Source organism: Somniosus microcephalus, chromosome 23, assembly GCF_052327205.1.
Source record: "Somniosus microcephalus isolate GS21.2 chromosome 23, FLI_Smic_1.0, whole genome shotgun sequence".
Classification (NCBI taxonomy): domain Eukaryota; kingdom Metazoa; phylum Chordata; class Chondrichthyes; order Squaliformes; family Somniosidae; genus Somniosus; species Somniosus microcephalus.
Window position 1 is genome coordinate 21,662,857 of NC_141009.1, and position 25,759 is coordinate 21,688,615.

The window sequence follows — 25,759 nt, forward strand, 5'->3', positions numbered from 1 at the left end:
GCGTGTGGTCAGGAGTAACTAAACTCTTATAACACAAAAAAAGTTACATTTTTGTATATATATTCCCCGGTGGCACATTGAAGACTTCTGAAATCGCCTTGATGCCCCCATTGGGTTTGCCGCCACACGCTGTCAAGACCAAGCACCTTTCCTTTGTCTAACTGCTGCCCCTCGGTGACGCCATCTGCTTTGGCATGAGGTTATCTCCCATACGTATGCCGATGAACCCCAGCTTTACTTCTCTGCCATTTCTCTCGACCACCTCTGCACCACCAGAACATCTGTCCGGCCTCAAGTCCTCGACGAGCAACCAGCTTCTTCCAGCTGAACATTGGGAAGATTGAAGCCATCATTCTCCCTTTGAGACTGATACCATCCCCCTCTTACTCAGTCTGAACAAGACCATGCACAACCTTGGCGTCCTGCAATCCTGAGCTGAGCTTCAAGCCCCACCTCAGCTATGAAGATAGAATATAAGAGCAGGGAGGTTATGATGGAGCTGTACAAAACGCTAGTTAGGCCACAGCTGGAATACTGTGTGCAGTTATGGTCGCCACACTATAGGAAGGATGTGATTGCATTGGAGAGGGTGCAGAGGAGATTCGCCAGGATGTTACCTGGGCTGGAGCGTTTCAGCTGTGAAGAGCGACTGGACAAGCTGGGGTTGTTTTCCTTAGAGCAGAGAAGGCTGAGGGGGGACCTAATTGAGGTGTACAAAATTATGAGGGGCATAGATAGGGTAGATAGAAAGGAACTTTTCCCCTTAGTAGAGGGGTCAATAACCAGGGGGCATAGTTTCAAGGTAAGTGGCAGGAGGTTTAGAGGGGATTTGAGGGAAAACTTTTTCACCCAGAGGGTGGCTGGAATCTGGAACTCACTGCCTGAAAGGGTGGTAGAGGCAGGAACCCTCACAACATTCAAGAAGCATTTAGATGTGCACTTGAAATGCCATAGCATACAAGGCTACGGACCAAGTGCTGGAAAATGGGATTAGAATAGACAGGACTTGATGGCCAGCGCGGACACGATGGGCCGAAGGACCTCTTTCTGTGCTGTATAACTCTATGACTCTATGACCTTACCTCCTCTCCATCACCAAGACTGCTTCCTTTCTGCTCCGCCATGTTTCCTGCCTCTGATCCTACTTCTGCCGCTGAGTTCAGCCATGTTTTTGTCACCTCTATCTAACTCGGACAGGGAGGACTGTACGCCAGTAATGGAGCACGCCTGAGCTTCTTCGATGTGTTCCATGCAATTATTAACACCCCAGAGCAAAAGAGAAAACTCTCGAATCCTACTCTCATACCGCTCAAGCACTATTCTAAAAACAACTACAGCTCCCTATTGATTGTGAGGAAACTGTCCACCTCCATTGTCCAGGCAGCGGCATTGCCGGAAAGATTGTTTTGCAGGCAAAAAAGTTGCTTCTGACCATTTCCCTCCCCCCCCTCCCCCCCCTCCCCCCCCCCCCCCCCCGTCACCACTGGCGTTCTGAGCAGATGCTTTGGGCTGATGCAGCACAAGAGATCCAGCTACAGCAGCTCTTGTGCGGTTGGTGTTTCAGAGAACCTGTGGCCCAACTGCCAGCGACCTCTGCGATGCTGCCGCAGCCTTAATCTGGTAGAGGTCCGAGAGAGCCCAGCCACGTCTGTCTCCTGCGGTAAGGATGGACCATTCGATGGAGCTAGATCTTCCTCTTCAACTCTTCACATGCTCTACATTGCTTTGGAATATACCAGGCCCAGAAGCAGATGGGTTTTCCCTTCAGCCTGCTAGGTGGGCCTACAGTATTCTATCACTGGACAGATGTGGGCTTTGTAGAAGAGTGAAGTTGCAAATAGGACCAAAGTTTCTTGAGGCTTTCTCATTTGTCTCCCAACTTTTACAGCAATCTTTTTCATCTACGTGACCCAGCACATGCCAACTGTGGTTGCCAAACCAAAGAGTTAACCAATTGAAACTAAAGAGCATTTGCAACCATTAATCGTAGAGATCGGTGGGAAACATTATGATCATTCATTATTAAAAGCATTATTGCCTTCTGAGCCTGCGCTGAAGGTAAGCACACCAATAATCGTCCCATTGTCCATCTCTGTCAAAGATCGCATGGATGAACTACAGAATTTGTTCATCCTAGTTTGGCATAAAAATAAAACAAAAAAGGTGACTCAACCGTGGCTAACAAGGGAAATTAGAGATAGCATAAGATCCAAGGAGAGGACATATAAATTAGCCAGAAAAAGCAGTAAACCTGAGGATTGGGAGCAGTTTAGGATCCAACAAAGGAGGACAAAGGGATTAATTAAGAGGGGGAAAATAGAGTATGAGAGTAAGCTTGCAAGGAACATAAAAACTGACTGTAAAAGCTTTAATAGATATGTGAAGAGAAAAAGATTGGTGAAGTCAAACGTAGGTCCCTTGCAGTCAGAATCAGGGGAATTTATAATGGGGAACAAAGAAATGGCAGACCAATTAAATACATACTTTGGTTCTGTCTTCACAAAGGAGGACACAAATAACCTCCCAAAGATGTCGGGGAACATAGGGTCTAATGAAAGGGAGGAACTGATAGAAATCAGTATTTGTAGGGAAATGGTGTTAGGGAAATTGATGGGATTGAGGTCCGATAAATCCCCAGGGTCTGATAATCTGCATCCTAGGGTACTTAAGGAAGTGGCCCTAGAAATAGTAGATGCATTGCTGGTCATCTTCCAAAATTCGATAGACTCTGGAACAGTACCCATGGATTGGCGGGTAGCTAATGTTACCCCACTGTTCAAAAAGGGTGGTAGAGAGAAAACGGGGAATTATAGACTGGTAAACCTGACACCGGTAGTGGGGAAAATGCTAGAGTCCATTATAAAGGATGTAATAGCAGAGCACTTGGAAAAAAGTGACTGGATCGGACAAAGTCAGCAGGGATTTACAAAAGGTAAATCGTGCTTGACTAATCTACTGGAATTTTTTGAGGATGTAACTGGTAAAATAGATATGGGAGAACCAGTGGATGTGATGTATTTGGATTTTCAAAAGGCTTTCGATAAGGTCCCACATAAGAGATTAGTGTGTAATATTAAGGCACATGGGATTGGGGGCAAGGTATTGACTTGGATAGAGAACTGGTTGGCAGACAGAAAGCAAAGAGTTGGAATAAACGGCTCTTTTTCCGAGTGGCAGGCAGTGACTAGTGGGGTACCGCAGGGATCGGTCCTTGGACCCCCGCTATTCACAATATATATTAATGATCTGGACGAGGGAACTAGTAATATCTCCAAGTTTGCAGACGACACAAAGCTGGGTGGGCGTGTGTGCTGTGAGGAGGATGCCGAGAAACTCCAGTATGATTTGGACAGGTTGGGTGATTGGGCAGAAGCATGGCAGATGCAATATAACGTGGATAAATGCGAGGTTATCCACTTTGGTGGCAAAAACAGGAAGGCAGATTATTATCTGAATGGCAATAGATTGGGAGAAGGGGAAGCGCAATGAGACCTGGGCATCCTTGTGCACCAGTCACGGAAAGTAAGCATGCAGGTGCAGCAGGCGGTTAAGAAGGCAAATGGTATGTTGGCCTTCGTAGCGAGAGGGTTCGAGTACAGGAACAAGGATGTCTTGCTGCAGTTGTACAGGGCCTTGGTGAGACCACACCTTGAGTATTGTGTGCAGTTTTGGTCGCCTTATCTGAGGAAGGATGTTCTTACCATGGAAGGAGTGCAGCGAAGATTCACCAGGCTGATACCTGGGATGGTAGGAATGACGTATGAGGAGAGATTGAGTCGATTGGGCATGTACTCGCTGGAGTTTAGAAGAATGAGAGGGGATCTCATCGAAACTTATAAAATTCTAACAGGACTAGACAGACTAGATGCTGGAAGGATGTTCCCAATGGTCGGGGAGTCCAGAACCAGGGGTCACAGTCTAAGGATAAGGGGTAAGTCATTTAGGACAGAGATGAGGAGGAATTTCTTCACCCAGAGAGTGGTGAACCTGTGGAATTCTCTACCACAGAAGGCAGTTGAGGCCAATTCATTAAATATATTCAAGAAGGAGTTGGATATATTTCTTAAGGCTAAAGGGATCAAGAGGTATGGGGAGAAGGCAGGAACAGGGTACTGAATTTGGATGATAGCCATGATCTTATTGAATGGCAGAGCAGGCTTGAGGGGCCGAATGGCCTACTCCTGCTCCTATCTTCTATGTTTCTATGTTTCCTGCCAGCAATTACTCAATTACCTCTTGTCTTCCTGATGGGGAAGTTACTATTCAGTAGAGGTTGATCTTATTATGAGAAAAGCTTTGACATTTCAGCCTTGAAAGGAAATATCTAAGAGGTGATCTTATAGACGTATTTAATTCTGCAAATTGTGTGGAAAAATGAATATTGGAAAACAAATTTAAAAGAAAATTCTATTAATAGGATAAGGGGATAAAGGTCCAAGCTAGTGAATGACAAACTTAGGACTGGTATTGGGGAACTTCCTCTTTACATGAAGAATGAAGACTATATGGATTGGATCTCTGCATAGAGTAACGGAGGCCAAAATCCTGGAATCATTTCAGAACCAATTAGATGCTGAAATGGGGGGAATTTTGGATATTTCTGGGTGGATGAACTGAAATGGCCTCACTCATCCATAATTGGCTTGTGATCAACGAACAAAGCAATGTCACTTTTGAGATCAACCAGGTCATTATTGAAGATGACCGAATCTGGCCCAGCAGCTTCCCTGAGGGATCCCTGTGTACATGGGGGTTGTGGTGAGGATGTTGACTGTTCTCCATAACCTTGTTGTTTGCCACTTCGCCACAACATCAGTGCAGCCACACATCTGAAATCCGTGCGGCTTCGGACCCAAGTGTTTTTTGTCAACTGGTCAAAATATGGTCGCAGCACTTGCCAATCAAAACTGGGAATAAACATGAGCTCGGTTTCATTCCAGTGGCCCTGGTATTGCAGCTGGGTATTTATCTGGACTCAGTTTTACCAATGGAAATACAGTTCCCACCATTTATACCATCCATGCTAATCACGGGCAGTCACCTGTATCTGGCAAATAGTGCTAACTATTTGTCATTACCATAGGATTCAATTACAAAGGTGCTGCTTATAACAGTGTGCCAGTTATTTCGGACAGTGTCTGTGTCTGTTTAACATAAGAACATAAGAAATAGGAGCAGGAGTAGGCCATTTGGCCCCTCGAGCCTGCTCCGCCATTCAATAAGATCATGGCTGAACTTCTACCTCAATTCCACTTTCCTGCACTATCCCCATATCCCTTGATTCAGTTAATATCCAAAAATCTATCGATCTCTGCCTTGAATATACTCAACGACTGAGCCTCCACAGCCCTCTGGGGTAGAGAATTCCAAAGATTCACCACCCTCTGAGTGAAGAAATTTCTCCTCATTGCAGTCCTAAATGGCCAACCCCTTACTCGGAGACTGTGACCCCTGGTTCTAGACTCCCCAGCCAGGGGAAACATCCTCCCTGCATCTACCCTATCAAGCCTTGTAAGAATTTTGTATGTTTCAATGAGATCACCTCTCATTCTTCTAAACTCTAGAGAATATAGGCCTAGTCTACTCAATCTCTCCTCATAGGACAATCTCCCCATCCCAGGAACCAGTCTGGTGAACCTTTGTTGCACTCCCTCTATGGCAAGTATATCCTTCCTTAGGTAAGGAGACCAAAACTGTACACAATACTCCAGGTGTGGTCTCACCAGGGCCCTATATAATTGCAGTAAGACGTCTTTACTCTTAAACTCAAATCCTCTTGTAATAAAGGCCAACATACATTTGCTTTCCTAATTGCTTGCTGTACCTGCATGTTAACTTTCAGTGATTCATGTACAAGGACACCCAGGTCCCTCTGAACGGCAACATTTCCTCTTGGGTGGCACCTTATCGAATGCCTTCAAAACCTCTGAGCTGAAGTTCCTCAAGATGCAGGAAATTACTGCAAACGTGGTTGTCCAGGATCACAATGCTCTCCACAAACTTCCACATGCTGCAGTTGTGGCACACCACCTGCACGGCCATCTCTTTATAACCTTGTTTTATTTAATTAAATTTAATTAAATTTGCAATTAGGTAACTTAGTTTACAGTGTAGTTTCTTGACTACTTACTCGTTCCAGATTAAGTTAAGGGTACTGAGACTAAATATCTACCTGTAACACAAAGCACTACAAGTACTGTAGGCAAAACCATAGGCAAACTGTAGGCAAAAAGCAGCAACTCCTTCCCCCTCTTCTCCGAATTCCCACTCTTTCCAAATTCCCAAATAAAGCACTCTGTTTAAGTTCACTCCGTTTTAATCCCGCTCTGTGCAGACCACGTGTGTTGACAGTCCTGGTTCAGTCTGTGTCATAAGAACATAAGAAATAAGAGCAGGAGTAGGCCATACGGCCCCTCGACCCGTCTTACTGCGATTATATAGGGCCCTGGTGAGACCGTGGGGGCGGCGCAATTGGAGGCAGCAGGTCACGTGATGCAACCTCCGGGAATGCGTCCAACTAGAGATGGGAAGCCCACTCTGTGTCGCTGTCATGTAGAGAGGACAGAGGATAACTGGTGTAGGAAGTGGAAATACAGCGGCGTCGGAGGCGAGGGTTTTGCGTTAAAAAATATTCCTTGATATAAGAAATAAGAGCAGGAGTAGGCCATCTGGCCCCTCGAGCCTGCTCCGCCATTCAATAAGATCATGGTTGATCATCGACCTCAACTCCACTTTCCCGCTCTATCCCCACATCCCTTGATTCCCCTAGAGTCCAAAAATCTATCGATCTCTGTCTTGAATATACTCAAAGACTCAGCATCCACACCCCTCTGAGGCAGAGAATTCCAAAGATTCACAACCCTCTGAGTGAAGAAATTCCTCCTCCATCTCAGTCTGTTCACAAAACCTAGATTGGAGAAGAAGATGCTGCACAACTGAGAATCCAGTCAGCCGTTTGTTTCCTTCTCTCTGTGTCTCTTTGGATCGGGCAAGGAGTTCGGATCAGCCCTGTGACAGACAGACTAGATTCCACCACTGAATCACCAAGACACAGGGACTGCTGTTGAATCTATTCCGGGGACTCTTTCATGTGTATTGAGGAGGCTTCATAAATAGTGGGGGCTGTTCTTGGTAATGCAGTACTTTCGACCAACCTATTATGGTTTGGCCATATGGTTTACCGGGCTTATAGCTGGCTAATCGCGTTAACACCAATGTGCCCGCTATGAACTGTGGGGACTACTACCCTAAAAAGGGAAAGAAGAATTCAGTCACAAAATATATTTATGAAAGGGAAATCGTGTTTGACAAATCTGTTAGAGATTTTTGAGGTTGTAGCCAGCAGGGTAGATAAGGGGGAACCAGTGGATGTAGTGTATTTGGATTTTCAGAAGGCATTCGATAAGGTGCCACACAAGGTAGTTACACAAGATTAAGGCTCGTGGGATTGGGGTAATATACTAGCATGGATTGAGGATTAGCTAACGGACAGAAAACAGAGAGTCGGGTTGGCAGGCTGTAACTAGTGGGGAACCGAAAGGATCAGTGCTTGGGCCTCAGATATTTATAGTCTATATTAATGACTTAGATGAGGCTGACTGAGTGTAATGTATCCAAGTTTGCTGACAATACAAAGCTGGGTAGGAAAGTAAGCTGTGAGGAGGATGCGAAGAGGCTGCAAATGGATATAGACAGGTTAAGTGAGTGGGCAATAAGATGGCAGATGGCATATAATGTGGAGAAATGTGAAGTTATCCACTGTGATAGGAAAAATAGAAAAGCAGAATATTTTTTAAAAGGTGAGAGATTGGGAAATGTTGGTGTTCAGAGGGACCTGGGTGTCCTTGTAGACAAATCACTGAAAGTTAACATGCAGGCACAGCAAGCAATTAGGAAAGTAAATGGTATGTTAGCCTTTATTACAAAGGGGTTTGAGTGTAAGAGTAAAGACGTCTTACTGCAATTATATAGGCCCCTGGTGAGACCACACCTGGAGTAGTGTGTACAGTTTTGGTTTCCTTACCTAAGGAAGGATATACTTGCCATAGAGGGAGTGCAACAAAGGTTCACCAGACTGATTCTTGGGATGGGGGGATTGTCCTATGAGGAGAGATTGAGTAGATTAGGATTATATTCCCTAGATTTTAGAAGACTGAGAGGCGATCTCATTAAAACATATAGAATTCTTAAGGGGCTTGACAGGGTAGATGCAGGGAGAATGTTTCCCCTGGCTGGGGAGTCTAGAACCAGGGGTCACAGTCTCAGAATAAGGGGTCGGCCATTTAGGACTGAGATGAGGAGAAATTTCTTCATTCAGAGGGTGGTGAATCTTTGGAATTCTCTACCCCAGAGAACTGTGGAGGCTCAATCGTTGAATAAATTCATGACAGAGATCGATAGATTTTTGGATACTAGGGGAATCAAGGAAGATAGGGATAGTGCAGGAAAGTGGAGTTGAGGTAGAAGGTAAGCCATGATCTTATTGAATGGTACAGCAGGCTCGAAGGGCCGAAAAGCCTACCCCTGCTCCTATTTCTTATGTTGTTACATAATAAATGTTTTGAGCATTTTTGTTTTTTATCCTTGCATGTTCTGTTTTAAACCCTGCTATTCCACAATCAGTAATGCATTTCAGAAATGGTTTGTGATGAACGCCCTGTAGCAGATAGCACTTTTAAGCTCTTACTTTAAGAACGTTTTAAAAAACACAAGCACAGAAATAAAACCATAAGTACCTGTTCAGTTCACACATCTGAGCAGACAACCCTTTCTCCCGTCTCAATTGCTGCTACTACCAGGGTTTATTCCTTTGCTTTTTCACATTAATTTCCTGGCACATCCCAGTATAGTGGTGTGAGGAAGGGGGAAATCTTCATTTCTGAGTCTCCCTACTAACTAACGCCCAAGTTGAGAAAGCAATAAGCAAATTAGGGGACTATGAGTGGTGGGAAGTAGCTTATAATGCCAGCCAGCATCCCTGGGCACGAATGGTATCAGCGGGCCGATAACTTAGAACTAGCTAGATTAGTCAAAAGAGGACTGTGAGAAGTTAATAAGGATATTTCCTTTTCAAGGTGGGGAGTTGTAAGAAATTGTGAATTGGAAGAAATAACTTGAGACAAAAAAGTCTCTTCAGACTGGTGTTAGAATAACTGGATCGACGCTTAGAATTTGCTTCTGTTCTGTGTTCCCTGCGGATGTTCTAACATTCTGCACCATGGCGGTGACCTTGATTCCAGACTAGCTGACCCAGCGATGATGAAGGAACGGCGATATACTTCTACGTCAGGATGGTGTGTGACTTGGAGGGGAACTTGGAGGTGGTGGTGTTCCCATGCGCCTGCTGCCCTTGTCCTTCTAGGTGGAAGAGGTTGCTGGTTTGGGCGGTGCTGCCGAAGAAGCCTTGGCGAGTTGCTGCAGTGCATCTTGTAGATGGTACACACTGCAGCCACGGTGCGCCGGTGGTGGAGGGAGTGAATGTTTAAGGTGGTGAATGGGGTGCCAATCAAGCGGGCTGCTTTGTCCTGGATGGTGTTGAGCTTCTGGAGTGTTGTTGGAGCTGCACTCACCCAGGCAAGTGGAGAGTGTTCCATCACACTCCTTACTTGTGTCTTGTAGATGGTGGAAAGGCTTTGGGGAGTCAGGAGGTGAGACACTTGCCGCAGAATACCCAGCCTCTGACCTGCTCTTGTTGCCACAGTATTTATGTGGCTGGTCCAGTTAAATTGCCGCTCCTTAATAAAATGCCTTACAACTCCTAAGACCCTTTGGATAATCTGTGCGTGACCTGTGATCCAAATCTTACAGTGGTGTTTCTGGGCAATGCAGTGTTATTTATTGTCGTTTCTGGAGTTTTAAGTTGTCACAGTTTCAACTGGCCTCGGGAGGAAGCCAGCCAACCCTTGCCTGGTCTGATCTCCAGTCCCACTCTGCAGCTCCACTCTTTATCACCCTCTGAAGGAGCCCAGCAAGACACTCAGTTGTTCAGGACAACCAGGGGATGGGCAGTAAATATGGTCTTACCTTTGGTGCCCAAATCCCAATAAAATAAAAATAAAACAAGCTATTCAGTCGCTTATTAACCAAAAGGTCGCCAAGGCTTCTTCGGCAGCATCTCCCAAACCCGCGACCTCTTCCACCTAGAAGGACAAGGGCAGCAGGCACATGGGAACACCACCACCTCCAAGTTCCCCTCCAAGTCACACACCATCCTGACTTGGAATTATATCGCCGTTCCTTCATCATTGTTGGGCCAAAATCCTGGAACTCCCTCCCTAACAGCACTGTGGGAGCACCTTCATCACACGGACTGCAGCGGTTCAAGAAGGCGGCTCACCACCACCTTCTCAAGGGCAATTAGGGGATGGGCAATAAATGCTGGCCTTGTCAGTGACACCCACATCGCATGAATGAATAAACAAAAAGATTCGTTTCAGACAATAAAAAAAAAATACAGATTTACTAAATGAAATCCAAAATGCAGTATCATTTTTTGGCTGTCACGTCCTGGTACGTTTGCCCTACATTTTGCAAATTGGGAACAAAACAAGATCGTAGTGTTTGGCTCCACGCTGGTGCATTCGCTGACGAAACTGATCAGAAACGCAGCCAGTAAGTGACGTTACAGTTGCAGATGCACCTGAATGGGAGCTGAACAAAAAGTGAGTCTCAGCCACAGCATCTGGAATGTGGGGGAAATGGCAGGGGGAGAAATTCCGTGGTGGGGGGAATAATTCCGCGGCGGGGGGAGTAATTCCGTGGCGGGGGGAGTAATTCCGTGGCGGGGGGAGTAATTCCGCGGCGGGGGGAGTAATTCCGCGGCGGGGGGAGTAATTCCGTACAAGGGGAGTAATTCTGTTGCAGGGGGAGTAATTCCGCGACGGGAGGAGTAATTCCGTACAAGGGGAGTAATTCTGTTGCAGGGGGAGTAATTCCGCGGCGGGAGGAGTAATTCCGTACAAGGGGAGTAATTCTGTTGCAGGGGGAGTAATTCCATGGCGGTTTCTACAGCTGTGGAATTTCCCAATATAAAGGACGCTGTCGGTGGTGAGGCTGGCAGATACTGGAAGCTGGCGATGTGGAATACACTAACAAATTTATCTTGTATTGAGCGGTGGTTTGGGCCAGACCAGTCTGGTGCGCCTTCCAATTCTTACTCCATTGTGTCCTTCATTGTACCGCCACTTACTGTACAGCTGATCCAACTCCACAGAATGCAGCCCACAGTCTGGTCACGCTCCTGAATGCCACTTACTGGTCTAGTCCGAATCCTAAGTGCTCCTGGGCGGTTTGGTTGCAGCCTGTCGTATGCCACTAGGGTGGCCTCATCCTGCTTCCGAGTGATCCTCCCTCAATCCACCTCAGACTGCAGGCAGAACTTGAGTGTGGGACCAAGCCACTCAGGATTGGATGCAGGCTGCCTTGGGCACTTGTGACTGGGACAAAGCCATGGGTGCCGTTCAGCACCGTGTGGAGCGCTTGGTATTGTGACCTACACCAATGATATTACATAGAATGTACAGCACAGAAACAGGCCATTCGGCCCAACTGGTCCATGCTCCACACGAGCCTCCTCCCACCCCTCTTCATCTCACCCTATCAGCATAATATTCTATTCCTTTCTCCCTCATGCTTATCTAGCTTTCCCTTAATTGCAGCAAATGCTATTCACCTCAACTACTCCTTGTGGTAGCGAGTTCCACATTCTAACCACTCTCTGGGTAAAGATGTTACTCCTGATTTTCCTATTTGATTTATTAGCGACTAGCTTATATTTGTGGCTCCTAGGTTTGGTCTCTCCACAAGTGGAAACATCTTCTCTATGTCTACCATATCAAACCCTTTCATAATCTTAAAGACCTCTATTAGGCCACCCTTCAGCCTTCTCTTTTCTAGAGAAAAGAGTCCCAGCCTGTTCAATTGTTCCTGATAGGTATAACCTCTCAGTTCTGGTATCATTCTAGTGAATCTTTTTTGAGCAATGGCATTTCAACTTGGATTGAATTAATTTCAACCTTCTCTGGTGCCTCGATATCCTTTTTATAACATGGAGACCAGAACCGTTCACAGTACTCCAAGTGTGGTCTAACCAAGGTTTAATACAAGTTGAACAAAGTTTCTGTGCTTTTCAATTCTATCCCTCTGGAAATGAACCCCATTGCTTTGTTTGCTGTTTTAATGGCCTTATGTCGCTATTTTTAGTGATTTGTGTATCTGGATATTAGGCAACCTAAGGATAATATTTGTATTTCGAAAGCCAAACAGAAGAGATGTAACTTGTACATTGGATAGTGATACACTTGCATTGTATTTTACTTTCAATTGTAAAAGCATTTCAGTAGTTTACAGTGCAGTGTTTTGAAACTGTTCTCTGCAGACAATGTATAAAATGGTGATTGCCCAGAGTTTTAACGGTGATTGTTTTATGAACACTGCCACCCTTGCTTCTCTCAAGTCTGTCACTAAAAAAATTCAGTGTAATTGTTTGAAATAAACCAAATCCATTTCTGTGCATTCTTTGATGTACATAGTTCACATGGATCCTGGGGGGTAATGAGATTAATTAAAACATTTTAGCTCTGGACAAAATGATTAAAAAAAAAAAATTAATTCACTCCAAGTTGAAATGTCATTGCTGAGCTATCTTGAGCTGAACCCAGGAGAGACCAGGTGGATCGCCATGGAAATTGGGAATCTAATGGTGAGTTGTCACAAATCAGAACAATACCGAAAGAGCTCAATTATTTTTGAATGAAGGAAAGCTCTTGTCTCCGTTTTACTGATGGTTTTACTGCTGGTTTCTGAATGGGCCCTATTTGCCACGAATGTCTTTAACAACACGTTGGAAGAAGGGTCAGTTCCAGTACGGAACGGATCAAAATAAGACCTAGTGATAATTGCTGTTTATTTATCAAGATTTCTTATTGTGCAGTAAACGTGTTGCTGACCTTTCTTTTTATAGAGCTCATGGTGCAGGATTTGCCTTCCAGGTTATGCCCATTTTCTGGCAGTGGTTAGGTGGGAAATGGTTGGAAAATTGGTTGGGAGCCATCCTGCCGGATCTCCTGCCACTTGTATAGCCTTTCAGTGTCATTTCTGCCAGAGGCCGGAAACACCTGCCCAAGTATGGGTGGGTGTAGTGAAATGATGTGCTAATGACAAAACAACATCAGGTATCACATTTTCCAGCATTATTGCCTTGGAAATACCAAGCGCTCGGAATGCCAGCATTCAACAGACACCCACAGTCGCTAGGAGAGGTGCAATGACGTCCAAAAGCTAAACATCCAAGACCAGGCACAATGGAGCAGCCAATTTATATTGGCAGGTATGTTCACCTCATCAGGCCAAGGATGTATATATTTTTTGTTTCCAGCCCACCCGTCCCTTTAAACATCTGCAGGCATCTTGTCTTGTGCCGCCGCCGCCATTCCTCCCTTGTGCTCCCCCACCATCACCCCTACACAGCGTGTGAGTACCTTTCGTAACAAATTCCACTCTAACCACTGGCGTTACATGATTTTTGTTTTAAAACCCCTTAAGCACTGCAAGTGCCAGTCAAAGTTAAAGTGTGCCTCCAAAGGACTTCTTGAAAAGTAATAAATTACAGTGCGATATCTTCCGCTGCCTGTTGAGATGAACTTTAAATTTACAGTCTGCAAGAGGAATCCACGTGACCTGCTCCATGAGGGGCTCAGGAGTTGATTCTCTAATTAAAAGTGCACAAAGTTTGCAATTTGACAGCAGGGAAGTTCAATAGCTCAGCCTCAAAATGGCACAAGGCATTGCAGGTGATCCTCTGTCCTTCCCTGAAAAGCTCAGTCCTTAAGTTAATTATTCCTGCACTTCTTCCATCTGTTGCTTAAGTTTAACCCCTTAGTGAGTAAAATAAATAGATAGTACTCCTCGTCGCTAACATATCTTTCAATGTAGACATGCAAGTGAGGAAAATTAGATGGAGAGTGGATATTCCAGGATGTATTTTTGGGTTTAAAATGTTTGGGAGCGTTCACAGAACGTCAAGTATCAAAGTTTCTGTGTGGGAAGGTTTTTCATCCACATCCGTATGGGCTGACAATCTTGGGAAAAGGATAGCAATTGCTGCTGGTTTTGGGAAGTGCAGCGTGGCCATCTCGTAAGGAAGGGGCACAGCACGCAGCGTTGGGGGAATGGAGTGACAGCTTCAAGGAAAGTGTCAGTAATGGCCTTGGGACAGTAACAGTAGGATGGAGACCATATCAGGTTTTAGTTTTTTTTTAAATTCATTTTTATGGGATGTGGGCGTCGTTGGCAAGGCCAGCATTTATTGCCCATCCCTTATTGCCCTCGAGAAGGTGATGGTGAGCTGCCTTCTTGAACCGCTGCAGTCCGTGTGGTGAAGGTACTCCCACAGTGCTGTTAGGGAGGGAGTTCCAGGATTTTGACCCAGCGACGATGAAGGAATGGCGATATACTTCCAAGTCAGGATGGTGTGTGACTTGGAGGGGAACTTGGAGGTGGTGGTGTTCCCATGCGCCTGCTGCCCTTGTCCTTCTAGGTGGAAGAGGTCACGGGTTTGGGAGGTGCTGCCGAAGGAGCCTTGGCGAGTTGCTGCAGTGCACCTTGTAGATGATACACACTGCAGCCGCGGTACGCCGGTGGTGGAGGGAGTGAATGTTTAAGGTGGTGGATGGGGTGCCAATCAAGCGGGCTGCTTTGTCCTGGATGATGTCGAGCTTTTTGAGTGTTGTTGGAGCTGCACTCATCCTAGTATAAACATTAATACCTCAATCTATAAACTGAACAAAACACATGGGCCCCAAAATTCCATGTGCGGCGATCCCGGTGATTTCGTTGCAATTGCGCCTGGGTGGTTAGGGTTGCCAAGCCGCCAGGATTGTCCCGGAGTCCCCAGGAATTGCAGGTTAATCTTCAGGACACGGCGGCGAACAGCCCAGGAGAAAAAATGCCAGGAGCATTAAAAAAAACAATCGTGTGTTTTCCATTGACTTTGAACACTTTCATTTATTAACCATAAAAGTATTGTAGATGGGGGGGAAAAGCTTGCTTGATTGGGTGGGGCGGTTGAAGGTCGTGTGCTGGAACCTCCAGGAATATATCCAACCAGACTCGGTAACCCTACTGGTGGTGCCCCACAGTTGTGATCCCACCGGAGATTGCGGGGTCAGTGGGAGGCCACAATTGACATGGATGAGGTGGCCGCAAGTGCCACTTTGGGTGCATCTCTAATGCCCGCCTGCTCATAACCTGCTGAAAACTCTAGTGTCCACTTGCCCGTTTGGGAAGGGTGGGTGGGTGTTGGTTGCCCAGGCCCCTTCGCCCTGGCCTTGGTTCCATTTGGTGTGGGATATGGGAAATTGTTTCAAAACAATGTCAAAACTCATCAGGAGGGTCCAGGCCGATTGCCGGTGAAGCCTACCTACTCCGGTTATGCCCACACTCACTCGGCGTACCGACTGCCATTAATGTTCCGGCGCTCCCTCCAGCTCAGGATGGGAACGCCTGGCTCAAGGAGTCCCTGCCCCTGCTGCACCCACAGCCGCCATTTTTGCCTTGTAAAGGGATGACGGAGGTTCCCGCCCATACAAGGCAGTCAGTAACGGCAGCGTTCTGCCACAGCCCCCAAGTATATTTAGTGTAATAGTGATAAATGATCTCTGTAGGTAAACTAGGCAGACCTGCGTTTACACATGCAGATTGGATTAAAGTCACCTGAATTTGCCCGCCTCCCAAGCCTCTGATGATACCAGTCTTGGATTTTTCCTCTTATGTAATACCTCTCTTTGGCACAGTTGAGATCAAATTTTTTGAGAATTATCTCACTCTTGAAAGCTCGAATTGCCCAGCATCCACAAACTTTTTGGGGAGAGAGTTCCAGATTTCCACCACCCTTTTAGTGAAAATATGCTCCCTGATTTCCCTCCTAAATGGCCTGGCTCTAATTTTAAGATTATGGCCTAGAAATTCAGTTGTTAGCGCCAGCCGCTAGCGCCTTAGGAGGAGGAGAAGTGGGGCGCTAAGCGGCTAGCGCCTGGGCGTGGTGTGATCTGCGCCTCTCGCGAAATTTACTCAAGATTTAGTGGCGGCGCTAAACCGCAGCGCCCGCTCAGCTGCGCGCGCAGATCGTGACGTCATTTCATGGTGCAACGCCCTTGGTGCGCCCCGAACCGGAACTTCAGTGGCGCTGCCCTTCTTTGCGCCTGGCGCCCCCAGCGACTGGTAGAGGGGTCGGTTCCCAGTCACTGCGGGGCATGGAGGGCGCTATTTAAAGGGGACTCCTCCTGCATTATAAATGGCAGCCATTTTGTGCCAATCCTTCTGTGTGAGAGACGGATATTTGGAGAGAGACAAAGGCAGAGAGCTTTCTGCTTTGACTCAGCGCTCGCACAGGTACTTCTGGCTTCAGGCCAGAGCTTTGCAGTTGGATTTAACTTTCAGTGCCATAGCCTTGAGTCGCCACACATAATGGGGGCTGCAATGGGTGGAAACGTTGGCTTTCTGCATTGCATTCAAAGGGATCAGAGACGCTGTGAGAGAGTGCCAGTCATGGCCAGATGGAGAAGGGCCAACAGGCATCGGCACAGGAGGCTTTACCCACCCAGGGTATACCGCCAGCAGTTCTCATATCTGAACATGTCTGAGGAGCAGTGTGTTCGGAGGCTGCAATTCAGAAGGGAGGTGGTCACTGAGATCTGCCACCTGCTTCGCAGAGATCTGCAGCCACAGCTGAGGAGCAGGATGTCTCTGTCGGTGGCAGTGAAGGTGCCGGTGGCTCTCAACTTCTATGCCACCGGCTCCTTCCAATCCGCTACTGGGGACATTGCCAACATCTCCCAGTTTGCGGTACATTGCTGCATCCGCCAGGTGAACAATGCCCTTTTCAGAAGGAGACGTTAGTACATCTCCTTCCCCATGACCCTGGACAAGCAGCAAGAGCGTACAATGGGATTTGGAAGAATAGTGGGCTTCCCCATGGTCCAGGGCGTAGAACTGATGAACCAGCAATGGTCAGGCCTTGCTTCAGAGCTGCAGTGTGCAGGGCATGGCAGCCAAACAAGTCGACCCTCCCCCTTTAAGAGCTGACCGGCGCCAGCGTGTCTGCCTTCATTCAGAAATTCGCCGCACCTGCACTGCGCCCGCCCTCGGCGTTAGCGCCTCGGCACGCTGGCTTAGTGCCTTATGATAGTTGTGCATCGCCTGCTTTAGCACAGCAGCAACCTCTTGGGGCGATGCAACTGAATATCGGCAAAGGTGGCGCTAAGTTGCGCCGGGCGCTAAATTTAGCAAATGCCCAGCTGTAGCGCCCCAAACGTGGCTATACTGAATTTCTAGGCCTATGTCCCCTCATTTTTGATTCTCCCCCCGCCGCCCCCCCCCCCACCCCCCACCAGAGGAAATAGTTTCTCTGTATCTAGCCTGTCGAATCCTTTTAACATTTTGAACACCTCTATCAGATCACGTCTCAATCTTCATATTCAAGGGAATACAAACCAAGTTTATGCAACCTGTCCTCATAATTGAACCCTCTAAGCCCCGATATCATTTCTGGGGAATCAGCGCTGCACCCGCTCAAAGGCCAGTACATCCTTCCTGAGGTGCAGTGGCCGGGACCGAATGCAGCACTCCAGATGGGGTCTGAGCAAGACTTTATACAACTCGAGCATAACTTCCTCCCCTTTGTATTCCAGCCCTCATGAGAAAAAGGCCAACATTCCATTAGCCTTCTTGATTGCTTTTTGTACCTGTGCACTGGCGTTAAATGATTTCTGCACTGGGACTCCCACAGTTCCTAGTTTCTCACCATTTAGAAAATACTCTGATTAATCTTCCTTCGGTCCAAGGTGGATGACCTCCCTCTTGCCCAGATTGAACTCCATTTGCCACAGTTTTGCCCACTCACTTAATCTGTCTATGTCCCTTTGCAACTTTCTGCTCCCACCTGCACTACCTACTGTCCCTCCTAATGTAGTGTCATGCTACGCTGGTCATGTAGAGGTAAAAGATAATGAGCAGTTCTGTCAATCGTTTTGAGTGCCTTTCTTTCATTGATTAGCTTTTCTCTCTCAAAATGTGACATTCGCTCTTTCTTAAGGTGGCACAGCTTTGAAAAAGAAATTGTATGTCTTGGCAGACTTGCTCTGATGGCTGTACGATTCATTGTTGAAAAGTTTGAAGTACAATAAGAAATTGAGAATCACAGGCTATTATAATCGGTTGCCATCAGACTACGATTTTATTGGCATGACCTTGATGTTTTGTGTCGGCATTGGCTGGGGGCCTAACCAAGATTACTTCTGTCTTAATTCCACCCTTCTTAAATGGTATCTATGACATTGTTTGTAGTCAGAGCTGTGATATAGGCACTCCCACACAAAGCCCTGCAGCGGGTAGTCAAAACTGCCCAACGCATTACCGGCACCCGGCTACCGACCATAGAGAACATCTACCAGAAACGCTGTTTACGGAGGTCACTGACCATCATCAAAGACCCTACCCACCCCAGCCACAGTTTGTTCGCCCCCCTGCCATCTGGGAGACGCTACAGATGCATTCGCACCCGAATGACCAGATTTAGGAACAGCTTCTTTCCCAGGGCTGTCATCCTACTGAACTCTACAAATAAACTCTAAAGCCTGCACATCTGCCAATGCACTTTATTATGTTTATGTTTATGTATTACAAGCCAAATGAATGTTGAATGTTAAATGTCTTAATCAAAATGTACACTCTCGGGAGCCGCAAGCCTACATTTCATTGTACTGCACTTGTGCACTAACAATGACAATAAAGTTGATTATTATTATTATTACATGCTATTGGGCACATCCAAGTTTCACAACTGGCAACTGTTAAGTTTTTTTTTTATCCATCTGCAGGAATAGCACTGCTTCATCCCTCTCTCCATATGTCCTGGCCTACATTAATCCCTCAGCCAATACCTGAAGCAGATAATCTGGCCATTTATTTCATTGCTGTTCGTGGGACCTTGCTGTGCGCAAGCTCGCTGCCTCATTTCCTACATCACAACAGTGGCCACAGTTCAAAAATTACTTCAGTGGCTGGAAAACACTTTGGGACGTCCTGAGGTTGTGAAAGGCTTTACCTGAAGGCAAATCTTTCTTTGTTTCTTTACACTTGGTGATGGAGGACACGTTCAATACTGTGCCAACCCCAGCATTTTTTGCAATAAGGCTTATTTAGCCATAGATGGGGGTGAGAAGCCTCAAGTCCCCTTGCTGAACTTATTCGCCTGGGCCTTCCCTGAGCCACTAAGAACGGTTCCCCTACCATATAATCGGAACCTCCTCTTCCCAACCCGCTCCCCCCACCCGACCATACACCTGCTCCATGTCACCGGGAATTAAGTGAGAAGCCTCCCAGTCTATTCTATTCAGCACCCCTTCCTTTTGCTGCACCATCTTATTTCCCCCCGTTCCTCCAACCGCTGATGGTACGATGGCGTTGCCCTCTCCCTGCCAGGCTTGCCTGGACTGCTCTTTGGCAGGTGGCTGGCCTCCCATCCGCGGGGCGGACATTTTAAATACATGCGGAAACCACTGGTGTGGAAACTTGCAGCTTCTGCCGCACAGTTTAAATCACAAACCTACCTCTGGTCATGAAAAGCTGGCACTAAAAAGAAAAAATCTTACCCCAATATCGTTAAAAAAAAATATGAAGAGCTGGGTGTCTCATGAAGCTGCCGTTTGACCTGCCCTTTTAACATTGCAGTTGCTTTTAAAGCCCAGGTGGTGCTTTCTCTCGGTTGCTTCACTGTGCCCAGTAGAGCACCTCCAGTAGCAGGCCCGGTCCATGGTAATGGGGGGCATCAGGAGAATCGTGCGATAGCACGCAGAGCCACCCCGTCCACTCGCCCCCTCAGTGCTGCACACTTCTGGAGCGCTGTGCACACATTGGGCCAGAAATTCGGGTCGGAGGCTTCCCGCGGGTGCAAGCCTCCGACCTGCACTTACCTAGCGCGCCGGCCGTTGTGCTGTGGGCCCGCGTGGGATTCCGATCCTGGGCCTGCTCCAGCTGCCGGCGCGCAATGCTTGTGTATCCCAGGGGCGCAGTTAGTTCGAAGCGTCCCCTGGGATTACGTGGGCCATGGAGAGCCAATGGTAGCAGGGAATCTCTATTCATAGATTTGAGAGGAAGCGCTGTCAAATCCATGAATAGAGTTCAGCCCCAAAACATAACTAAAACGTCAAATAAATTTTTTTTAAATCACATTTTTAAAATAACTATAAATTACATAAAATAACTATTTTAAACAATCATTTAAATTTTTGAAAAAATTAATTACAGTTTCTAACGGGGCTAAAAATAAACTTACCTTTCTTTAAATATTTAAAAATAATAAACCTGTGGAAAAAATGTTTTAATTTTACTTAATTCACCACTTACCTTGTTAAAAGCAGGCCTTGCGACTGCTTTCTAAAAGCGTAGCTGCTGGAGACTTACCCTCCCGGAGAAACCTGCAAAAAAAACAGAAGTTCCAGGCGTGCGCGCTGCCTCTCCAGTGCACGCGTTCGACCTGTGAACCCCTTCCTTTAAGGGAACGGAAGTTCCAGTTTCCCGTGCATGCACGAAACCGGCACTTTCATTGGGCCTACACGTGAGTACCCAGCGCGTACTCACCCGTGGGGACCCGAATTTCTGGCCCATTGCTCCCGCACAACACTGCTTGTCTGCAGTGTGAATGCGTTTATGAATGGATGCAGAGCGGAGGCGATGTGTCCGTCACCGTCCACAACAACTGTGGGTGCCGGCAGGTAGGGGGCTACCGTACCGTAACCGCCGGTGTTCAGGTAACCCGAAACTCGCCGCACAGCGAGTGGCATTTCAGTGGTACCTGACCTCTGGTTTTCAAGATCTGTTTCTGGTCCTGGAGCAAGACAGACAAGACAATGCATTTAAGTAATCTTATAGATGCTGTCCTGTACTAGGACCATTGGAACCTGTGTGAGAACGAGGATCAAAGCAGAGTGGTTTACAGTATTCATGGTAGTATTCACAAGAAGAATGGGATACAGCCTTGATTGTCTTATGATTGGAGATGGGGGGGGTGGGGGGGGGCGGGGGTGGGGGGGGATTTGAAGTACAATTTAGAAAAAAACGTTCTACAGGAATCTTTGTGATATCCGGCACCGACAGGACCGAGCTGCTGCCGATCTATCAAAACTTCCGGACAGACCAGCGCTAATGTTGAAGGATATGGAGGTTTTCATCTCCATATCTGACAACAAACACTGTTGCTTAGCAACAGCTTGTAAACACTCGGCCCGTACCTTGGAAGCGCCTCTGAAGCTGTTGCTAAGCTACAGAGATGCTTTCCAGAGCCTGACTGTTAAAAAAATGCTAGGAGAAGAAAAAAAACGGCTGCTGATTTCTGCCGTTAGATCGAGGTTTACGGACATACAACCTCCGGATAAACCAAAGTTTCCTGTAGTTAGTTATGGTTTGCTGGCCTATTCTGGTTATATGTTGGGATCGCTTCCATACTTGCATTAGAATGTACTGCAGCCTTTGGCCTTCACCTGAATTTCTGAGTAAAAATAAAAATTACCATAAAATAATGCATATTAACAGAAGTAACTGTTTGTGTATTTCCAGAGCATGGACTACACACCAGGAACGTGGCGCCGGACTGACGTGCACCTGGAGAACCCAGAATATCACACCAGATGGTATTTCAAATATTTTCTAGGAAAAGGTAATGGCGCAAACATGGAAGTTGAGCTTTAATGGGTAGAACAGCGTAAAAAGGTTGTCGGGGAACCGAGTGCTCGCACCTACACAGGTGAGGTGACCCAAGGCAGCCCCTCTCCGTATGCTGTAGTTTCTATGATTCTGTAACTGCGCACTGTTCAATTCCGGGGACCATGCGGGTTTAATTTAACCAATTTTGAGTTAGACGCAAGATAGTAGGGATGGGCAATAAATGCTGGCCTTGCCAGCGACGCCCACATCCCATGAACGAATAAAAAAAAAATCAAACTTTAACAATGTTAACTAGGTCGACTAGGCCTGTATTCACTAGAGTTTAGAAGAATGAGAGTGGATCTCATTGAAATGGATAAAATTCTGACAGGGCTAGACAGACTGGATGCAGGGAGGATGTTTCCCCTGGCTGGGGGGTCTAGAACGAGGGGTCACAGTCTCAGGATACAGGGTAGGACATTTAAGACTGAGATGAGGAGAAATTTCTTCACTCAGAGGTTGGTGAACCTGTGGAATTCTCTACCACAGAAGGCTGTGGAGGCCAAGTCACTGAATATATTTAAGAAGGCGATAGATAGATTTCTAGACACAAAAGGCATCAAGGGGTATGGGGAGAGAGTGGGAATATGGTATTGAGATGGAGGATCAGCCATGATCATATTGAATGGCGGAGCAGGCTCGAAGGGCCGAATGGCCTACTCCTGCTCCTATGTTTCTATGTTTCTATTAGTATTGTTGTAACGTTGATTTTTGCCTGCCTGACCTGACTGAGACCAGTAGTTGTTAAGCCAGCATGACCCTGTTATATTGCCTGGCTGCAGATTGCACTGTGCCCACAGGGAGAGAGAGCTTGTGTAAGCAGAGTTATGTTCGCAGACGGGTAAATTTTTAATGTTCAGAGAGAGACTGGGCTGGAGCGCCGACTTTCTGAGAACATCACAAAAGAATCTGCTGTTGTGGTACAAACACTGACTCGTTTTACAATACCTATCCCAGTAGCTGTTGAAACAGGATACAGCACTTGATGCTGTAATGAATTTGAACATGTCACTGTCTCAGAGATTAGCTTTCCATATTAATTATTCTGCCACTGTGAGAGTTGCTGTGAGACTAAAATGTAATTTGCACAGATATTGAACATGCAGATGTTGGAAATGGTCCAGAATCTAGAATGTTTCTTATTCTAACTTAATAAAGAGAACTATTGAGTAGATTGGGCCTATATTCTCTGGAGTTTAGAAGAATGAGAGGTGATCTCATTGAAATATATATAAGATTCTGAGGGGGATTAACAGGGTAGATGCTGAGAGGTTGTTTCCCCTGGCTGGAGTGTTTAGAACTAGGGGGCATAGTCTCAGGATAAGGGGTCGGCCATTTAAGACTGAGATGAGGAGGTATTTCTTCACTCAGAGGATTGTGAATCTTTGGAATTCTCTGCCCCAAAGAGCTGTGGATGCTCAGTTGTTGGAGTATATTCAAGGCTGAGTTCGATAGATTTTTGGACTCCAGAGGAATCAAGGGAAATGGGGATCGGGCGGGAAAGTGTAGTTGAGGTCGAAGATCAGCCATGATCTTATTGAATGGCGGAGCAGGCTCGAGGGGCCGAATGGTCTACTCCAGCTCCTAATTCTTATGTTCTTAACTATAGAATCCATCATTTCGCCACCCCCACCTTATTTCCCGCTCAGATTTCCGCCCTCATGGTGACTGATCTCTACCTAAGGCTGTAGTTATACTGCACTCTTGGTTTGAGAGCAGTAGCTGTAGAAGGCTAAGTACACAGCAGGCTGTAATGTGCTTACCCGCATGTGTAGAGCCCTGCATTGCCATGGTGGCTACTTTTTATTGTTAGGAGAATGCGGACACCAGCGCCCACGCTCCCACGTTAGAAGAATCAATACTAAGACTGTAAAATGTTGAAGAGATCCAACAGAGGTCCTTTAAAAACTAGGGCCTAGAAATTCACTGGTCTCGCTAGGGCGCCGGAAGTACCGCCCCAGAAGGAGTCACGAACGCCCGCCGGAAATTCAGTTTCAGCGCCCCAGACGGAAGCGCAGCGCTACGTGAGGCGCCCCGCATCCCTCTTGGGGCGCTGCAACTGAAAATTGCAGCGCAACGTGCCGCAGCGCCACACGCTGCGGCACAGCGCGCTGCGGTACTGCAGGCCTTCTTCCCCTTATTAAAGGGGAGGGCCTGCTGCAGCGTGATCGGCGATCGCGAGTGCCAGCAAAAGAGCCCGGCACCGAGGAGAAGTGTCGGGCTACTGGGACACAGCCGGCACAACGCGGGGGGCGGGGTGCTCAGGAGGCCGGAGACGGCGGCGCGAAGAGGTGCTGGCAGGTGGCCAGCAAAAAAAATGGCTGCCACGCACCTCCGCGCCTCTACCGCCGCAGGTAGGCCCCCCTGAACCGGTCGCAAATTGCGACCGGCGTTAAAGCAGAGGGCGCTACCAAATTTCGCAATCGGGGCAGTAGCGGGGCGCTGCACACCGATGGCGTCATTGGTAGCGGCGCTGCGCTAACGGCTAGCGCTGCCATTAGCGTCCCGCTAAATTTAGCGGGAGGCGTGGCCAGTGGCGTAAAATCCGCTAAGTGCCCTCTTTGGGCGCTAACGGGTGGCGCAGCCCACTGAATTTCTAGGCCTAGGTTTCATACTGGACTGTGGTGTTATACTGCAGGCAGCGTGAGATCCGAGCAGTAAGAGATGGCCTGTTGGAGGAGAGACTCAAACCCACTTGAGTTTAGGACACTCGGGAGCCAGATTGGGAGCGAGGCGCTTGAGTGGTTCTGCCATGTTTTCATGATACATAACTGAAAGTTCTTGTTTTCATTTACAAGTCCCTCCACAATTTCGCTGATCCTCACCTCAGCAACCTCTTTCCATTCTACGTAGCAGTGTGCAGCCTACGCTCATTGAACTCTGGCTTTCTTGGCATTTCTGCCTCCGCCCCCCCCATCCCCCCCCTCTCTCTCAGCTCCACCTTTGGTCACAGAATTTCAACTCTTCTCTCCTTGCATTATGGAACTTTCTCTATAAACCCTTACCCCTTTCTACCTCTCCCCCCGCCTCTTCGACAGCCCCTCCCAAACCCACGTGTACCATCTACAAGATGCACTGCAGCAACTCGCCAAAGCTTCTTCGGCAGCACCTCCCAAACCCGCGGCCTCTACCACCTAGAAGGACAAGGGCAGCAGGCGCATGGGAACACCACCACCTCCAAGTTCCCCTCCAAGTCACACACCATCCTAACTTGGAAGTATATCGCCGCTCCTTCATCGTCACTGGGTCAAAATCCTGGAACTCCCTCCCTAACAGCAGTGTGGGAGTATCTTCACCGCACGGACTGCAACGGTTCAAGGCGGCTCACCACCACCTTCTCAAGGGCAATTAGGGATGGGCAATAAATGCCGGCCTTGCCAGCGACGCCCACATCCCATGAATGAATTTTTAAAAAAGCGTTTCTTTCAAAAGCTTCCTCAAAACACACTCTTTGACCATGCCTTCAGTCATCTCCCACTGCCAGGGGTTTGATTCTGTAAAGCACTTTAAGGCTTTTTATTTTGTTAAAGGTGTTGTATAACTGCGTGCTTCTGATTGAGGCTGTTTTATATTGAAGCAGCCCAAGACTCTAATAAGCACCGGTTATAGATCAAGGTTAAAACCTAAGCCGCAGTATTCAGAGGCCAGGCTGGTGGTGAATGTGACAGGTTGAGAGGGCCATTGATGCGCACAGCCTGCTTCTTGTAAGGGCCCTACATCTAAAACCTTATCTGTTATTATGCCATTCACAAGCCTCTTTAGCAGGTAACTACCTATTTGCCGCAATCCTGCTGGCTGTCTTCCTGCTACTGACAGCATTACTGCAGGGACAAGGCAATGGAGAGATTGGCCTGATGCGTAGTGACTACAGATCATTAACGGGACAGTCTTTATCAGAGAAAATTTTATGACATATTTCAGGAGTCTAGAATAATGAAATATATTTCAAACCACACGGAGCAGTGAAACTAGAATACAGCAGAGTGACGTGGCAGGTTAT

At 47.1% G+C, this 25,759-nt stretch overlaps 1 protein-coding gene across 3 annotated transcripts in view; it reads left to right on the forward strand.

Moving 5' to 3' along the window:
- Window positions 1-25,759, forward strand: part of garnl3 (GTPase activating Rap/RanGAP domain like 3) — a 484,279-nt gene that overhangs the window by 217,744 nt on the left and 240,776 nt on the right. For all 3 annotated transcript variants that reach the window (XM_085965587.1, XM_085965586.1, XM_085965588.1), the window contains one exon: window positions 21,613-21,712. In XM_085965587.1, the coding sequence (XP_085821713.1) occupies window positions 21,613-21,712 (100 nt within the window). The remainder of the gene's footprint in view (window positions 1-21,612; window positions 21,713-25,759) is intronic.